At 53.5% G+C, this 17,958-nt stretch overlaps 1 protein-coding gene across 1 annotated transcript; it reads left to right on the top strand.

Annotated features, from left to right (window-relative positions):
* The first annotated feature begins 8,664 nt into the window (after positions 1 to 8,664).
* CYB561 (cytochrome b561) lies at positions 8,665 to 12,593 on the top strand. The gene is made up of 6 exons (XM_081576642.1): positions 8,665 to 8,695; positions 8,778 to 8,995; positions 9,793 to 9,891; positions 10,116 to 10,219; positions 10,354 to 10,511; positions 10,678 to 12,593. The coding sequence occupies exons 2-6, from the start codon at positions 8,791 to 8,793 to the stop codon at positions 10,868 to 10,870; spliced, it is 759 nt and encodes a 252-aa protein (XP_081432768.1). The 5' UTR covers positions 8,665 to 8,695; positions 8,778 to 8,790; the 3' UTR covers positions 10,871 to 12,593.
* The last annotated feature ends 5,365 nt before the right edge of the window (positions 12,594 to 17,958 follow it).

Raw genomic sequence — 17,958 nt, 5'->3', positions numbered from 1 at the left:
GGCCGGCAGAACCGGCGGGGCAGCCCGGGCGCGGCGCGGGCGGCTCGTGGGCCAGTCGGCGGCGCGGCGCGGAGCAGCGAGGACGAGGTCTGGGTCCGACGTCCAGCCAGGTAGGCGGCCCGGGCCGGAGGGGGCGAGCCGGGCCCCGGCTGTGTGCTGGGGCACCGTGGGTTCAGGGATGCCGGGCCTGGGGCGGGACCACACCCGCGCCGAACAGGCCAGGATCCCGGCGCCGCAGCCAGTCTTTCTCCTGTCCTCTCCTGCCGCCAACCTGACTCACTGCACCTGCTTCCCTGGGCTCGGGGCCACGAAGCCCGGCCCAAGAGTAAAGAGCTCGACTCGCTCCTTCCTGGAGCTGTTGGCCCCGGTCTGCCTCTGTGCCTCGTCTCTTTGGAAGTTAGAATGGAGCGGCAGGGGACCCCAAGTTTATGCATAGATGCACGGCTAATGTTTTGCCATATTTCAGAAGCTAGGCAGGGTAGAAGTGCATCAACTAACATTTGCCACGATTGTGTTTTTGAAACCTGAAACGGAGCTGCCGAACTGCTTCTAGTGGCCGGGCCCCCTCCCTCTGCCTCTTTGCTTTGGGGTGAGGTGTCTAGCTAGGAGGTCCCTTCTTTCTCTGGAACACCCCCAGCCTCTTGGTGGGCGAGCAGGAGTCTCCCCTTTGGGAAATCCTTTCTCCTCGGGTTGGCCTTGGTAGGCCCTGAACTGTGGGTACAGGGGTTGGAGAACTAAGAGGAGGAAGGGATCTGCTGCTGCTTTTGACACCTGAGTATGGGGGCACTCCCCCTCTCTGCCTGCCCTGAACCCCAGGGCACCACAGAGAGGAGGATCCACGTGGACCCCAAAGTCCCAACCAGATCTTTAGAGGCTAGCACCCCTCCCAGGTCTTTCTCCCTTCTGGTTGCCCCTCTCCTCTCTCATGCCACCTTGGCTTTGACGATTTTCTAAGACTCATTAAATGAAGCTCTATCTTATCTGGGTTCTGTTCCTCCGTTTTCATAGCAAAAACAAAAAACCCACAAAGCTTTGCTACCTTCTCATACATATCTTGATTTCTTCTGTGCAATTGGATTGAGGCAGAAAATACAGGGAACTTGTAATGCCAAGGGGAGCCCCATACACAGAAAGGGCTGCTACAACCTCCCACCCCCACCCCCGGGCAGGAGGGGCCTCCAGGACCTGAGTGGAGGCTTTGCTTGTCCCACTGCTTCCCTGCCTGCGCCATCTTCCCTTGGCAGGTGGAGCTTGGGCGGCTTCTAATACAAAGTGGTTCTAATACTAGAAGATTCTGGTGGAGGAATTCACCCCAGATCCAGGGCTTTCTGCCCAGTGGGGGGGATTCATGGTAGGCAGAAGGGAGGGTGTGGATTTATTAGGGGGGGTCATGCTGTCTGCTGCCATCTGGCTGTCTACAGCCCCAAACCTCATGTGGCAACAGCTTCTGATGTGTGACTCTTCCTAAGGTGCTGTTAGAAAAAGATTAAGTTTTTGTGAGATTGCTATTTAACCGAATGCCTACTATGTGGCGGGCAGTGTGCTAGCACTGGTACATATTCTGCTTCATCTTTGCTACAGGCCAGTAAGGTGGACGTCAACATGCCCCCATCTTTTGGAAGAGGAATCAGGCTCATAGAAGGCTCTTGGCTCCCTGTCATGAACAGTGGGGCTGGCTTTGAAATCACGTCCATCTGATCAGGGCTGCATTGTGACATTCTCCTTCCTCCATTAAAAAAATAAATAAAGAGAATTGTATTTTACAACACATCAATATAAAGACAAATATAATCCAGGCTGGCTTAAAAATTAAAATATTTTATTCAACTCTAGAAGTTTGTTTTTTCTTATGATTTTAACAGAAATCAACACTTTTTTGTGTGAGTCCCTACAAGTATTGAGAGCCCTGACACTGAGCCCCTGGACCTAATGGAGAACTGGGCTCGGTGTCTGATCTCAAGCTTCCTTCCTGGGGGCTACTTGGGTGCCAGTGGTAAGAGAGTGCTCCATCTAACAGCCCAGCTCTCATTTTGCCTTGTCTTTCATCACATTTGAGGACATTCTAAGACAATTGAGTCGTTTACCTCTTGTACCCAAGAAAAGATCTAGCCCCTAACAAAATCTTTTCTAACCCAATTAAAACGCTGCTGCCGATAAGGTCTGTGGCCAGGCCAGGCTCCTGCTTCCAGGCTGTGGACGTGTGTGGTGTCTGGTCCTCGTAATGAGATTAGGCCTGGTGGCCTTTCAGTGAAGCCCCCCGGGCTCAGGGAGGGACAGGGATGCTTGCTGGCACGTTCAAACCCTGTGGCAGCTCCTGGCCCTGGTTGGTCAAGTTAAGTGGGGTCTGACTGCAGGTGTGTGGGGGCGGGGTGGGGTGACGGTCACAGCCCGAGGTTCCAGAAGCGGCCAGAGACCCCAAATCCCCATCCTGTGCTCTGACAGGAAGGAGAGCAGCCAGGTAAGGGTCCACATGAGCTCGCACAGGAGCTTGGTCTGGTGGGCCAAGGAAGCCTTTGGGGTGCAGGTGGGCTGCTTCCAGGCCCTTGATGTTGCTGCCTGCATGGCCACTCTGGGAACACAGGAGGCCCCAAAGCTGCCAGTGTTCTGAGGTAGCACCGTTAGGAAAGAGGGAAAGGCAAGAGAAGGAAATGCAGGGGTAGGATTCAAAGGTATTTGCTTACTAGGGCGTGAATCCCAACTGATTTCAGGGTTAGCAGATGCACCGGTGTTTGTGGGTGAGTCGGATTCCAACCAGAGTCCTTGCGGTATCTTCTCTGCACCCCTCATCATTGGAAGCAGCCCATCTGTGCAGAGAGAGGTGCTGTCAGCTACACTGAACCGAAGAAGTGGTGGGCAGTTACGTTGCTGAAGGGGTCTCAGCTCATTTTCTGTGAAGCACGGAACCTGCTTGATGCTTTGTCTTTTCTGTATATCTGGATTTTTTTTCACTTAGATCTTATTGGCTGTGAGGTCAGCTGAGGGGAACCTACAGGTTCCCCTGCCCGAGGGGGACTGGTCTTTCTCCTTTGTGTTTTCCTGTCATCCCTCATACTCAGGTTTAGAATCACCTTCAGATTGGAAGGGGCTACAGGGGAAACTGCTTAGGCTTCTGTGAGTCCATGGTCATTCTTGATCTCTGACTTCCTCTGGGACAGCTCGTTACTGGGGCGAAGTAACCAGGAGAGATGCCTCTGGAGTAGTTGTCATGAAGATCCTGCAGTAGTCTGTCCCCATCACCTCTTCTCTCTAACCCACCCATTTTTACCTGTAGCCTTTTCTCACCAGAAAGCCCATGGGGGACACCAATGCTTGAAGTCATGGTGGGTGTGAGCTGCCTTAGAGTGGGTCTTTGAGGGGCTGAGGAGGGCCCAGGAGGATGGCATGGGAAGGGAGAGGCTGTCCCAGGGCCGTGCTTCCGAGCAGAGTCAGGTCCTCTGAATCTTGGCTTCAGTGCTGAGGAAGCTTTCCACTCTCACCTAGTTACTGGCGTTAGAAAGCGCAGAGCCACACCCCTAGTGGGCATCCCCTGTAGGATGGCCACTCCAGCATGAAGCCAGTGTGCACAGTGGAGTTTAACTCAGAGGCCCGTTACTCTAGAATCTGCCTCTGCTCTGCATCTTGTCTGCAAGGCCCCAGAAGGCGGGGGCCACGTCGCATCTCTGTATTCCAGCATCCAGCAGTGTGGCTACTGCTTTGCAGGCACTTCATAAACAACTGAGTTGGGCAGTTCTTTGCCGCGGATGATTTTGGACAAGTCATTTATCCTCTTGTCCAAAATCATCTGCAGCAAAATCCTCTTGGGCTTCTCTGGTGGCTCAGATGGTAAAGGATCTGCCCGCAATGTAGGAGACCTGGGTTGGGAACATCCCCTGGAGAAGGAAATGGCTCCCCACTCCGGTATTCTTGCCTGGCGAATTCCATGGACAGAGGAGCCTGGCAGGCTACAGTCCTTGGGATCGCAAAGAGTTGGACATGACTGAGCGGCTAACACCTTGACTTTCACTATTTATCCTCTTTGAGTCCCAATTTACTCACGTGTCAAATGGGGGTAATACTCCTGTTATCATCATAGATTATTGTGAGGACTGAAAGAGAGAACTCAGGAAGAGCTGAGTACAGAGCAGGGCTCCCGCCCTTGAGGCACAAAAGCTCACATCTCCAGGCTACCACCTCAGGGTGCAAACAGCACCTGAGTGCCAACAGCACTAGGGTGCAGACTCCCAAGGGAACTCAGGAAGTTTTCAGTGAGGACATTAAAGCCACGTTTTGTCATCACACTGTTCCCACGTGTTTTCAGCACCACCAAGTGAGTCTCCATTTCTCAGCAGACGCTGCTGGGTGTCCTATAATTTTTTTTTTTTTTCGGGCACAGCTTGCAGCATGTAGGGTCATAGTTCCCCAACCAGGGATCACACCTGTGCCCTCTGCATTGGAAGCTTGAAGTCTTAATCACTGGACTGCCAGGGAAGTCCCTGTCCTACAATTTAACTCAACACTGACACTACCTAACTGGAGACAGGGTTAGATCTCACAGGTTAAGGGCTTAGTCCCATGAGACCGTCCCCTGACCCCCATTCAGATGCTAACTGCAAGTCCAGGTTGTCACCTGTGCTGCTGACTAACAGGCTACAGATTAGAGCTTCGCATGACCCCCTTCTCAGGTTCAGTTGATTTGGGAGAGCAGCTCACAGAACTCAGAGGAACTTGCTAGATTCCTGGTTTATTATTTAAAAAATTCACAGCCAGATGAATAGGTACGTGGGGCAAGATCTGGAACGGTCTGGAGCACGGAGGCTTGTCCCTGAGGAACCATGTGGCTGTGTTCACCAACCCAGGAACTCTCCAAACCTTGTCCTTTGGGGGTTCACGGAGGCTTCGTTATACAGGCCCAATTGATTAAATCTTTGGACACTCGTGGCTGAACCCAATCTCCAGCCCCTCTCCCTCCCTAGAAGTCAAGGGCGGGACTGAAAGTTCCAACCTTCCCTTCACGAGGTTGGTTCCCCTGGTAACCATTCCCCAGTTTTCTAGGGGCTGCATTAACATGATGCAATATTAACATAACATAAGAAACGTTTACGGCTTTTTTCACATTGAAAATTCTTAGGGTTTTAGATGCTTTGTTGTGTACATTTCTTATTATAAATCAGAGTACCATGGCTAAGAAGAGAACTCCCACTTCTGCCCATCTCTTGATGAGACCGGTTGGGAAGGGAAAAAGCTGGCTGTGGCTTGCGTCACGGCGGAGCAGCTCGGGACCCAAGAGTGCCGTTCTCTGCAGCCCTGAGCCCCCCCTCTGTCCTTGCTGTCTAATGGGCGGGCAGACTGGCAGGTTGGCTGGGGCAGAGCCCGTTCCTTCTGTTCTACCTAATTCAGAGCTAATCAGATTCTGACTGTGCCCCCGGCTCTCAAGAGGAATCTAATAAAAGAGACCAGGACAGCATCTCTCTGTTCAGAACAGTTTTCCTGTTGGAGTGGCGCAAGGGAGCAGACCCCCGAGGACACCCAACGGGGAGGTGGATGCAGTCCCTGCCTGCAGGGAGCTCACAGGGCTCCGCTGCAGAGAGGCCCACGTGGGCTTAGCGCAGAGCAGGACCAGGGTAAGTAAGCCCTAGGCCAGCCTTGGGGACTCAGAGGAGGGGACAAAGTGGTGAACAAAATGCCCATTTCAGGTCGTGGGGCAGGAAGCGTGGGGGAGCGTGAGGTGGAGGGATTACCACCAGGTTGTGTTGTCAGAGCCGTGGCCTGGGAGCATCTCCTCCCAGTGGACTTGATAGGAAAACAGTAGGGGCTGTGGGTGGAAACCTAGATGGGATCAGTTAAGGAGTTGGCATTTGACCATCATGTGTTGGTGGCCCTTTATGCCTGGAGGGGCAACAAGACTGGGGAGCTGGCTTTGTCCCTGTCCCTATGGGTCAGGCAGACTGAGGAGGGTAGGGAGATGGGGCAGAAGTTCCAGGCCCTGCTGGGTGGTGGGAATGAAGGTGGCTGGGAGGGAAGTGATGGTGAGACCTGGGGAAGATGGCCACACTGGTGACCTGGGAGGTCAGGAGAGGAATGTGGCTTTGGATGTGAGGACCTTGAAGTGCTTGGGGGATGTCCAGGTAGAGGTGTTAGTGGACAGCTAGAAATGGGGTTCAAATTTGGAGGAGAGGCAGACTGGCACTAGTTTTAGCAGTCTCCGGAGAAGGCAATGGCACCCCACTCCAGTACTCTTGCCTGGAAAATCCCATGGACAGAGGAGCCTGGTAGGCTACAGTCCATGGGGTCACTAAGAGTCGGACACGACTGAGCGACTTCACTTTCACTTTTCCCTTTCATGCACCAGAGAAGGAAATGGCAACCCACTCCAGTATTCTTGTCTGGAGAATCCCAGGGACAGGGGAGCCTGGTGGGCTGCCGTCTATGGGGTTGGACATGACTGAAGCGACTTAGCAGCAGCAACAGCAGCAGTAGCTATATGGATCTTCCCTGTAGCTCAGAGGGTAAAGAATCTGCCTGCAATGCAGGAGACCCGGGTTAGATCCCTGAGTCAAAAAGATCCTCTGGAGAAGGGAATGGCAATCCACTCCAGTATTCTTGCCTGGAGAATCCCATGGACAGAGGAGCCTGGTGAGCCACAGTCCATGTGGTCGCAAAGAGTCGGACACGACTGAGCGACTAACACTAGTGCAGGTGTCGAGGCGACAGATGAGCAAGCAAGAGTTCCTGAAGTGTGGCTTCACTGTGTCCAGGGCTTCTGGACGCAGGCGTTCCCACCTGCAATGGGGGTGCTTCGGGAAGGTATTTTGACAGAATGTATCCAAAATCTAAAAAACAACCTAGCCCTTGCTCAGGATCCCATTTAGGAATTAGACAGGTGTGCAGAGATGATGACCTAGTGTTGTTTACTTAGTAAAAACCTGAAAGCTGGCTAAATACTTAACAGCAGGAGATAGGGGATTGGTTAAAATATGAAACTGTCATGTAATAAGACAACCATGATGTGGATGTACGTTCACTGACATGAAAAAATGTGCGTGGTCTAGAATTAAGTGAAAAAAGGTTAGAAATTGGTATGGTCAAAGAAAAGAAAGTATGAAAAGTAAAAGAAAGTATGAAAAGGATATAAATCAAAACATTGATTACTTGTAATTTCTGTTTTGTTTTCTTTTTGCTTATCTGTATTTTACTACAGGGAGTGGGTTATCAACACTGCCTGCCTGCCCTCCTTTGGCAGGCATTAAAAGACGGTGGCATTGCCAACAGTAGTCCAAGGTGGCAGAGGGAAGTGGGGGTAAAGATGGTCCGCTCACCAGGAGGACACGACCTGATCAACTGGACACTAGTTCTCTTGAGCTGCACAGGGTAGAGGGTGAAAAGTGAAAGTGGAAAGTCAGTTGCTCAGTTCATCTGACTGTTTGCGAGCCCAGGGACTGTAGCCTACCATGCTCCTCTGTCCATGGGATTCTCCAGGCAAGAATACTGGAGTGGGGAGCCATTTCCTTCTCCAGGGGATCTTCCCTACCCAGGGACTGAGCTTAGGTTTGCTGGCAGATTCTTGACTGTCTGAGCCACCAGGGAACCCACTGTGCTCAGTATGTATTAGGAGGGATCCCACAAGGTGTTAATCAAACCTCTCTGCTCAGCTGCTGTTCTCTGCTGGTAATAAGAAGAGGAGGGTGTCTCCAGGGCTGCTGGGAGAGGCTGGGGCAGTGCAAGAGGCGAGTCAGGGGAATGGAGTGCTGGGCCCTCTGGGAGCCCTGGCGGAGCCCTTCTGTGGGCACAGGACGCCAGCACCGAGGCTAAACTTGCTTATCCACTACCTCCTCTCCTCCCATCCCCCCTGGCTGCCACTCCCACCCGAGTGTGGGAACAACCAGCAGGTTCCGGGTGAAGAGCTGGCACACAGGTCTTTCGGAGCCGGGGCTTGGCTTTGGCGACAACAAGGACTGGGCAGAGGAGCCAGGAAATGCCTCCCACTGGTCCCTGAGCTTGGCTTCCCCAAGCCCCATTGAGACCTCTCCCCTCGCCCCGTTCCTTGTCTGCTGGATGGGAGCAGTGACACACATGCTCTCTCACTGAATCCTTGTGAGCTACGCGAGCCCAGCGAGCCCAGGAGTCCGTTCTTACCTTTCAGGGCTCAGTACAGGAAGCCTGGCCTGAGGGAGCAGTGCAGGCCCATCGCCCCAGGTGTGGCAGGGAGGAGGCGGCGGAGGCAGGAAGGGAAAGGGCTGCTTGAAGGCTCCTGTCTCCCACGTCCTTTCTGGCGCAGCAGCTCAGAGCACATCATTCTGCTGGCTGCTGCCACGCTGCTGGGGGCTGCTCTGTTGGCAGGACTTCTCTCACCTGGGGCTGGAGCTGAAACAGCAGGCAAGGGGGAGTCAGGCTCCCATTTCTCACCCCGGATGCCCTTTATGGTGCATCTGGAGGAAAAACTCCTGCATCTTCAAGGAATGTGCTCACTTCTCTGTATTTCACCTGTGAACCCGACTGGAAAAAACCCAGGGCCTCATGAGACAGAAAGCACTGCCGTGGGGCCCTCCCGCTCTGCCCAGAATGTGGAGGCCCTTGACGTGCACCCTCATTGCCGGTGGAAGTGCAGCCAGGCGGTGGAAGTGCAGCCAGGCGCGGTGGGTTCTGCAGGAAGCCAGGCCCCTCCCACTGGCCACCTGCTACACGAGCAGAGCACCGAGGAGCAGAGCACCAAGGCCGGGCGAGTGGGCTGAGAGGGAGGCGTGGGGTGTATCTTTGGAGGCTGTGAGCCAGTCTTCTGAGCTCTGCCATCTTCTCTGCAGTAGCTGCCTCAGCATGGAGGGCCCTGCCAGCCCAGCACCTGCCTCTGGGGCACTGCCCTACTACGTGGCCTTCTCCCAGCTGCTGGGCCTGATTGTGGTGGCCACGACTGGCGCCTGGCTTGGTATGTACCGAGGCGGCATTGCCTGGGAGAGTGCCCTGCAGTTCAACGTGCACCCCCTCTGCATGATCATAGGCCTGGTCTTCCTGCAGGGAGACGGTGAGTCTCTGGGTGATACCACCTGGGAGCGGGTTTGAGGGACCCTTTCACCCCGGAAGCTGGCTCAGAGCCTAGGGACACTGGGAATCCAAATCAGGGCCCCCCGAGGCTGCTGGGTGGCAACTTCTTTCTGACTTAAAGGGGTGTGTGTGGAGATGATGGACGTGGCAGAGCTCAAGCTCCTCTCTCTGGGGTAGGATCCAGGCTGTGCTTGGCCATGCACTCTGCCTCAAGGCCAGGGGGCCATGGCCTTCTCTTTCTAGAAACAAGAAAGCTGGATCTATCCATTCTTCCTCGAGGTGGTCCCGGTGTCAGCAACCCCTTCAGCAGCAGACTCCTAAGAGGCATTCCCCAGGACCCCTGGCCCTGACCACCTCAGCTGGAAGAGGGGGAATTTACTTGGGATCATAAGGTTCTGCTTGGAGAACCAGGGGTTTCCCAACCAGGGAGCCTGCTTGCTAAAAGTAGTGAATATGTGATCAGGCTTCAGTGCTGGACAAACTGAGGACCATCAAAAGCTAAGGGGTGAACTCAGAAGTACCCGGCACCTTGGTGTGCCTGCTTGACGAGCCTAAAACACAGCCTGGAATACCCGGGGAGAGCTGATAAGACGGTGCGGGGCGGGCACACGAGGGTGCAGGAGCCTTGTTTTCTTCCCCATTCCTGTGGCTGGGGTACCTGGCCAAGCCCTAGCCTCAGGTCCCCTCTTCAGCCCGCGGTGTGTCTCCTCGCTGGCCTGGCCGGAGGGCTGCGGGCCGGCGTCAGCGCGCTGACCTTCCTTTCTCACGGCCCACAAGCCCTGCTGGTTTACCGCGTCTTCAGGAACGAGGCCAGACGCACCACCAAAGTCCTGCACGGGCTGCTGCACGTCTTCGCCTTCGTCATCGCCTTGGTGGGTGAGTTGGGGGCCGGCGCGCCCTTCCTCCACCTCTGCTGACCTGGGGGAGCAGGTGCTTCGCTGTCCAGTCCCCGCCCCTCCCCAGGCAGGGACACCGGGTGCTGGCAGCCTCCGAGCCGGGACTGGCGCCCAGAAGTCCCGGCCAGAGAGGTTTCCCTCGGGTCACCGCACCCCCTACGTCCCCGTCGGACTCGTGCTCACACAACCCCCGCCTCCCGCCAGGCCTGGTGGCGGTGTTCGAGCACCACAGGAAGAAAGGCTACGCCGACCTGTACAGCCTGCACAGCTGGTGCGGCCTCCTGGTCTTCGCGCTCTTCTTTGTACAGGTGAGTCCTCGCCGCCCCATGGCGGCGGGGAGGGGCGGGGAGCGGGGCCCGAACTGGCCGCGGCCCGTAGGTGTGCGCCTGCCCGCGGAGCAGGCACAGCTCGGTCTTCGGCAGCACCTCGCCTTTCCTCCCAGTGGCTCGTGGGCTTTAGCTTCTTCCTGTTCCCGGGCGCCTCGTTTTCTCTGCGGAGCCGCTACCGCCCGCAGCACGTCTTCTTCGGCGCCGCCATCTTCCTGCTCTCGGTGGCCACCGCCCTGCTGGGCCTGAAGGAGGCGCTGCTGTTCGAGCTCGGGTGAGCGCCCCCTCGCGGCGGCTCTGCGGGGCCGCCGAGCCGGGGCTTTTCTCCGGGGGTGGGGGGTGGGGGGTGGGGGGCGGCGGGCTTGGGCTTGGGACCTCAGGGCATCTTTCCGGCTGGGGCGAACGACACTGGGCCTAAGGGCGACGTCCCAACCCCGCAGGACCAAGTACAGCACGTTCGAGCCCGAGGGCGTCCTGGCCAACGTGCTGGGCCTGCTGCTGGCCGCCTTCGCCACGGTCGTGCTCTACATCCTGACCCGCGCCGACTGGAAGCGGCCCCTCCAGGCGGAAGAGCAAGCGCTCTCCATGGACTTCAAGACGCTGACGGAGGGCGACAGCCCCAGCTCCCAGTGACGGCCCCCCCATCCCGGCCCCTCCTGTTCCGGGGGCCCGGGCAGGTGTCCGTCCCGCAACAGCCGCTGAGGGTCCGGGCAGGGCTGCGCACAGCGGAGGTGGGGGGTGGGTGGGGGTGGGGTAGTCCTCCTCCTTGAACGCAGATTTTTTGGGGTTCAGGCCCCCTCCGCTTCCCGCTCCTCGCTGCTAATGCTGTCGTTGTGTTAGTGCTGAGCACGCGTCCCCCCCGCCCCTGTTGCCCCCCGACTTCCTCCCCAAGATGGAGCAGCTTTGGGTAAGGCTCTGGGCCTAAACGGGTCGGAGAGTGGGGGGCGCTCCCTCCTTGAGGCTGCAGCGAAGCTGAGACTTGCTTTGTGTGACCCCGAACTCCTGCCAGGAGTCTTGCGGCCCGGAGGACCAGAGCTCTGAAGGGGGCCCAGCCTCTGGCAGCGGAGCTAGTGACATTATAGGTAAAATATGCTGGTGTCAGGGCCAGGTTCCCCAGGAGAGGGGAGGGACTCCCTGGGACTCTCTGGACCCAGGCTTTGGTCCAGCTGTGTTCTGGAGCCTTCCCTTTCTTTAACCCTTTAGCTCCGGGGTGGTTTTGCCTTTGGGGCCGTAGACTTGGGACAAACCTACCCTGAGCCACTTCAGAGGGCAGCCCAGAGAAGAGGCTGGAGGTGGGCCTGAGTGGGCGCTGGGGGGCGCTGGGCCACCTGCAGGGGCTTCTGTCCCCGCGGGGCCAGGCCTCCGCTGCTGACCCTCAGAGCTCACGCGGAGGCTGCTCTGACGTGGGCACAGGTCTTTTTCCTTTAAACAAAGAGCTGCTGCTAGAAAAGGATAAGGTGCCCCCTTTCAATTTCCATGAGGAGGGTTCAGGAGGACAGTCTCCTCCTCTCCTACCTGCGGCCGGCCGGTCTTCGCAGGAAGTTGGGACCAAGCCGGAATCAGATTAATCCCCCCCTTAACCCCGTGAGTGTGTAACGCTGTTAGCTGAGTCGCTGTTTGGCTTTGGTCTAGAAATAACGTGATTAGAGCATTGATCTGTGCTTCTTGGACTTGGCAGATGCTCTCCCCTTGTTTTCCTCATTTTCCGGGCTTTGAGGAACATGACGCAGTTTCAGACAAGACAGAGTTGACTTAAATGAAGACATTAATAAAATTTCCAGTTCTGACTACTGTTTTTCAGCAGCTGCCTCTCCCAGCTAAATGCTGCCTTCAAGAAAGGGGGCTTATCTCCTCTAATACTCAGATTCCTACAACTTGGCCTTTGCCGTGGGTCCTGCCTCAGGCGATGCTGCTCCTCAGGGCAGGTGGCTGTGGTGGGCGCCCTCCCCAGCAGGGCTGCCTGCTCCCCACCCCCACCCCCATCCCGTGGGCGCTCCCGGCTCTGCTGCGGCTGGCCACCTCCCCACCCCACGCCGTTTACACTGTTCTTTGATCATCTGGTATAGTTGATGTTTACACGTGGGAAAACTCCACCTTAGACAAACTACCAGAGTAGGATTGTGTATCTCCCTCGCCAGAATGGCACAGAGAAACAGAACGTTGGATTTGCGAAAGAATTAGTCTGAACACTGGCCTGTTTGCCAGAGCATATGCTGGATAACTAATGAGCCAAAAAGCCACCCCCCCACCCCCCACCCGCCAAGCTGGTGGCTTGTTTTATTTTGCCTGTGGCCAATCTTTGATAAAGTACAGTGTAGTGCTGGTACAACAGATGATTCAATAAATGTCTACAGCAGATCTCTGGCCTGTTATCTTCATTTCCTGTGGCAGTAAAAGGAGCCAGCTCTTTTAGCAGATACCTGAAGTTTGCCTACCCCTGCCAGGGTGGGGAGAAACTGCTTACCCCCAGGCTGGGCACAGAAAGTAAAGTGACTCTTGCTGTTTATCACTTCAGAGCACTACAGGCTCTGAAATGGTCCTCGCTCTGGACCCAGTGAAGGAGGCTCTTCCAAAGGGTTAGAGAAATTCTCTTCCCAGACAGGGTGTCCTGGAGGGTGGAACCTCAAGAGCCTGACGGGGCCTTGGCAAGAAGTTTCCCTGCATATTCCATTAACCTTTTTTGTTTCAAAAGTGTTTCAAAAAATAAATAAAAATATGCCTCTTCATTCCTTAAGAAGAGGAGCAAAGCTTTGAGAACAAGCTGAGATTCCACTTTAGATCAATCTCTGAGGGTCAGGCAAATGTGTTTCCAACGAAGCTGGATGTGACCTCAGATCTCACCAGGATGTACCACGTGCTCCTGTCACTTAATGGAAACTTATTTGGAGGCTCACTATTGGAAGGGACCCAACAGCACATCCTCTGATAAGGTTAAGTCATCCTTCAGTGACATGGATTCTTACTTCCTAGCACTTTCTTTTCTGTAGCAAATCTGTTGTTTAGCATGTCTGAGCCAGAGCTTGAGAGGTTTTTGCTTGATACATCTGTAGAGCCTCCTGGATCAGGGTGTCTATGTGGACCTTCATCTGCTTAACAGCCTGAACATGTCCCATGTGGCCTGCTACATTTCTTGAAGTGACCTCATGGTCAGGTTCAGGGGTGGCTGTCTGCGAGGGCAGAGGCATCCTGACCCAGTGAGTGTGCCATCTCTCTTACGGCTTCTGCACCAGCTTCTGAATTTTAAGGGTCTCTTTGTGTTTGAATATTCGAACGATGCCAGACTCGGCTGCCTCTGTCTCCAAGGGAGACGGCCTTCCCACTGGGTTGGGAACCCCGAGAGGTCACAGAATTCTCTTGCCCATGGCAGAGTTGTGTCTCCGAAGGAACACAACTTTGGAGCTCCCATTTTTAAAGGTAAAAGAAGATGACACTACGTTTCCGCTCAGCCTCGGCCTGTGGGAGTGTGACTGCCCACATGCACGTGTGCACAGCGGTGTGTCAAACTACAAAGATCACCTGTCAGGGAATGAAAACAGCAAGGGGAAGCCTTACAAGAGTGTACTGGGGGCACTGCTTCCTGCTGCTCGAGTGGCTTTAGTCTGGTTCAGAGCCAACAGCTGTTCAGAATTAGCTTCGTAGGAATTCCTCTTACTTTTCATCCACTGCCTCAGGAATCCTTAAAAATCTATTTTTTTTTTTCCCTCCCAACCATTTATCCTCTTATCTTTTCTGCTCAGGCTGAACTTCAGAGCTCTCTGCTCTCTGAAGGCAGTTCCAGCATCCAGGCTGGGAAGACAGCATGCCTGGTGTTCTCTTGCTTCCCCAGTTGGGTGCTTTGAGGGAAATGAATGTAGTAACACAGCAGAAGTGATTGTTCATCACAGTCGGGTGTTGGAAGGAGGTGGTCTCCTTCCTTGCTTGTCCCTGAAGCAGACAGACAGGTCGCAGCTGGGCGGGAAAAACCCATGACTGTCCTTAAGGAAAGGTACTGAGTCTCCAGCCAGTTTCCGGAAATCTGTAACCTCTCCACGGTGTAGCTGTCTAGTTCTCTATATGGTGAGGACTGCAAATTCCTGACCAGATTTCTTTTTTAAAATTGTATTTTATTATTTTCAGCTGCGCTAGGTCTTCGTTGCTGCGAGTGGGAGCTACTCTAGTTGCGGTGCGCAGGCTTTCTTTTCATTGCAGTGGTTTCTCTTGTTGAGGAGCAGGGGCTCTAGGGCATTCGGGCTTTAGTTGCCCCACAGCATATGGGAATCTTCCAGGTCCAGGGATTGAATATGTGTCTTCTGCTCTGGCAGGTGGATTCTTAACCACCAGAACAAAGGGAAGTCCCTTGGCCAGATTTCTGAAGAAAAAAATAAAGTCACTGGAAGCAGTGGGCTTCCAGCTTTAACCAAGTCAGCCTTGGGAACTATAGCCGGTGCTGTCCCCTGCCTCGGGCATGCAGTCTCTCAATCTAACAGCTCTAATGGGCAGGCCAGGATTTTGGGACGGTAACTGGACTCGATGGACATGGGTTTGGGTAGACTCCGGGAGTTGGTGATGGACAGAGAGGCCTGGCGTGCTGCAATTCATGGGGTCGCAAAGAGTCGGACACGACTGAGCGACTGACTGAACTGAACTGGACTGAGGTGTAGCCTCAGCTATTAAAATCAAACAAGGAGAGGAACTCAATGTTCCCTTGGCCTGGCTGGAGAGACCTCTTCCATGGAAGAAAGAGCTTCCTGTCTATATCAGTGAACGCATTGGGCCTCGGCTGACGGGCCCTCAGGACTGTCTTGTCCACGGTTTTCTCGAGCCCCTCACAGTGTCCAGCTCTCAAGAAAGCTCAGTAACTTCTCTGAATGAATAAGAGCCCAAAAGAGTGACTCTAAATATCCCATAAACGACCAGCCAAATCATTAGGAATTGGGCCCCAGCCAGCTGTTCCTGGGGGAGGCATCCTTAGCATAGTGGGCCTCAGTGACAGGTGACCCGAGTCAGCTCCTGCAGAGGTACTGTGATGAAAGGAGAAAGCACCACAACACCATGTTTTTCCAAGTGTTACCCATTTATAAATAAGTACATTTGCTTTCATACATACAGTTCATTGTACAGATGGCGATCTGTATACATGGGCAGGAAATTGCATTCATTTAACTTTTCACATCTATCTCACACAGCTCACATGTACAGACAAAACTGCTCAAGCAAGTACAGCAAAGGAAAATGTCTTTCCTTACACAGGGGGCTAGATGCCTCTGTTGGGTGTGGGACATCCCCACTGCACGAGTTCACAACCGTGTGGTGTTCAATATATCAGGATAGAGAACAAACATGCATTGGATAATATACTGTACAGAGAAAGTCCTTTACATCTGAGTTATAGAAAACCTAAAGGAAAACTAAGTGCATTAAAGCTTTTTCCAGCAAGTGTCTTGAAAGGACAGCAAAGAGGAGGAAGAATCAAAATCATGTTAGTACAAATCAATCTTTAATTGTAGACTGTACAGGTCTGTACTAATTAAAATCATCTTGGATTTGGAGGAGACAGAACAGAGACAAAGATGCTATGCTGGATGGAAAGGAGGCCATGCCTGAGAATGGCACCTGCCCTGAGCCTGACGAGGAACTGGCCCCACTCAGCAGGAATCAGCCGAAGAGGAAAAAAGCAGAAATGAAAACAACCCCCCCCCCAAAAAAAACAACCCAAACCCAACCGGAACGGGAAGTGTAACTTACAGGATTTCCAAAATAACCTGTGAAGGAAGCAGAGATGTGGAGCCAGCATTTCTAATTTTTTTTCCAGTAAGTTGGTTCACAATAAGGCAGGTACGTTCAAGTACTGAATTTTCCAGAAATAACTCTCTGTCTGGTCCTGGGGACGAAAGGGATTGAGTCAAGTCCCCCTAACCAGGTGTTCTGGTTAGTGATTAGGCAAAAGAAAAAAAATCCAGCCAGCGAGTGCTACAACAAGAAAGCAGCTAGGCTCCTTCCTTTCCACAGAGTAGGCATAAAAAAAAAACAAGAGGGATGCTGGTTTGCACCTGTGTGTGTCCAGCAAAAACCTGACAGTTCAGCTTACCGGAGATATCACAGACTCAGCAGGAAGAAATGAGATGAAATGGGTGAGGAAACATGAAAGTTAACACTTGATTTTTGGTGTCCAATTACGTGTTCATTTGGTACTGACTTTCATAGCTCTGACTGGCCATCAACTGGCCACAAGCATCTCAGGGTGGTTCAGCTGCTGCGAGGCATTGGACACCGAAATGCAGGTTACCAACACTTCAGCCCTTGAGTGGTCTGTATTATAAAAGTTGATGAAGACCCAGTGAGTATTCAAGTACCTCTGCACAGTGGCTCCACCAGCCCCGTTGTGCTTGTGTCCAGGCCCCCAGCCAGCCACCTTGTCTTGGGAGCAGCCAGAGCTGAGTTCAAGGCATTGCATGGTGAAGGTTTCCATGACACGTCTTTGTAGGTAGCTCCTACCCCTAAGCCCTTTGTTCATTGTTCTTAGTCATGGTACATGGTCAGTCTGGAATTCCTAGAGGAGAAGGAAGAGAAAGCCACACCTCCCAGCGCGCACGCCACCGCCACCGGGCAGCACAGGCTTGGTGTGGGAGCAGCAGCAGCTGCCTCTGCGGGGTGGCTTTTTGAGAAGTGGGCAGCCCAGGGACAGACAGGCAGGGTGGGGGTGGTGAAGCTGGGACAGGGTTGGGCACACTCTGCCCCATGGGGGTGCCTGTTCCATTTCTGTGGCAAAGATTCAGTGAGCAACGGGTGTTGTCCAAGGCAATTCTGCAGTAGAAAAATAACTATCTTTGAATCGAACCATCCAGTTGTGACACCTCTGGAGTTATAAGCTGGAGGCTGAGAGGAACTGAGAGGGGTGCTCATGGGGAAGGGAGGGGTCTTCTATATTCCCATCCATCCACCGGAGAGCAAGGGAGATATGGTCAGCCTACCCCCAGGCTCTGCCTGGCTGAAGGTCCAAAGCACGTAGTGTTCAAAGAGCGTATCCCGCCACAACTGGCACAGATGTGTGAAGACCCCTCTCCAGGCCTTTGTTCCCTCCTTCCTGGATCCTCTGAGCCTACGGGCCTGCCTGTTGGCCTGGCTGTGGCTCCCCGAGATGCTGCCATTCTTTGCTACCAGACAAGCCTGGTGCAGAGCCACAGTGACACCTAGTGGTGAAGTGTGGTGAAGCAAGGTGACATCCACAAAAAAAACCCCACTGTGACTAAAATCTAAGGAGAAAATACTTATGGATATTAAATTAGATACGGATTCATCTTTCTATTGGGTACATCTCTGGGATATAAAAATATCAATATTTAGAGATGGGGGTTCATAAACTACTGTACAATATAAGGACCGAGAATACCTTTCTCTAAGCTGTTCTGTTTACAGTAACTTAGGAAAAGTGTTTAATAATCCAGGCTTAACTAACTTAGCAAACTCATATCTCTGGACAATGACCTTGGGTACTGTACATGATGCTAATTCGTGGAGTTTTCCTGAGCCTTCAAGTTAAACATGTCTAGAAAGAAGGGCACGTGGGAGAGGGACGGGAAGGGTTTGTGCTCTATTAACTTGGGACTTTTAATAGCGCACGTCTGCAACCCGGAGACGGTACAAGAGCAGATACAAAATGGTCTCCATTTTGTCCATGCCAAATTCTCATGTTACACAGGGTTTTCCCTTTACTTTGTAAATAAACATTAATTTTTAATTGT

Source organism: Giraffa tippelskirchi, chromosome 3, assembly GCF_054371585.1.
Source record: "Giraffa tippelskirchi isolate mGirTip1 chromosome 3, T2T-mGirTip1v1.2.pri, whole genome shotgun sequence".
Taxonomy (NCBI): domain Eukaryota; kingdom Metazoa; phylum Chordata; class Mammalia; order Artiodactyla; family Giraffidae; genus Giraffa; species Giraffa tippelskirchi.
This window is presented reverse-complemented; position numbering and strand designations above follow the sequence as displayed.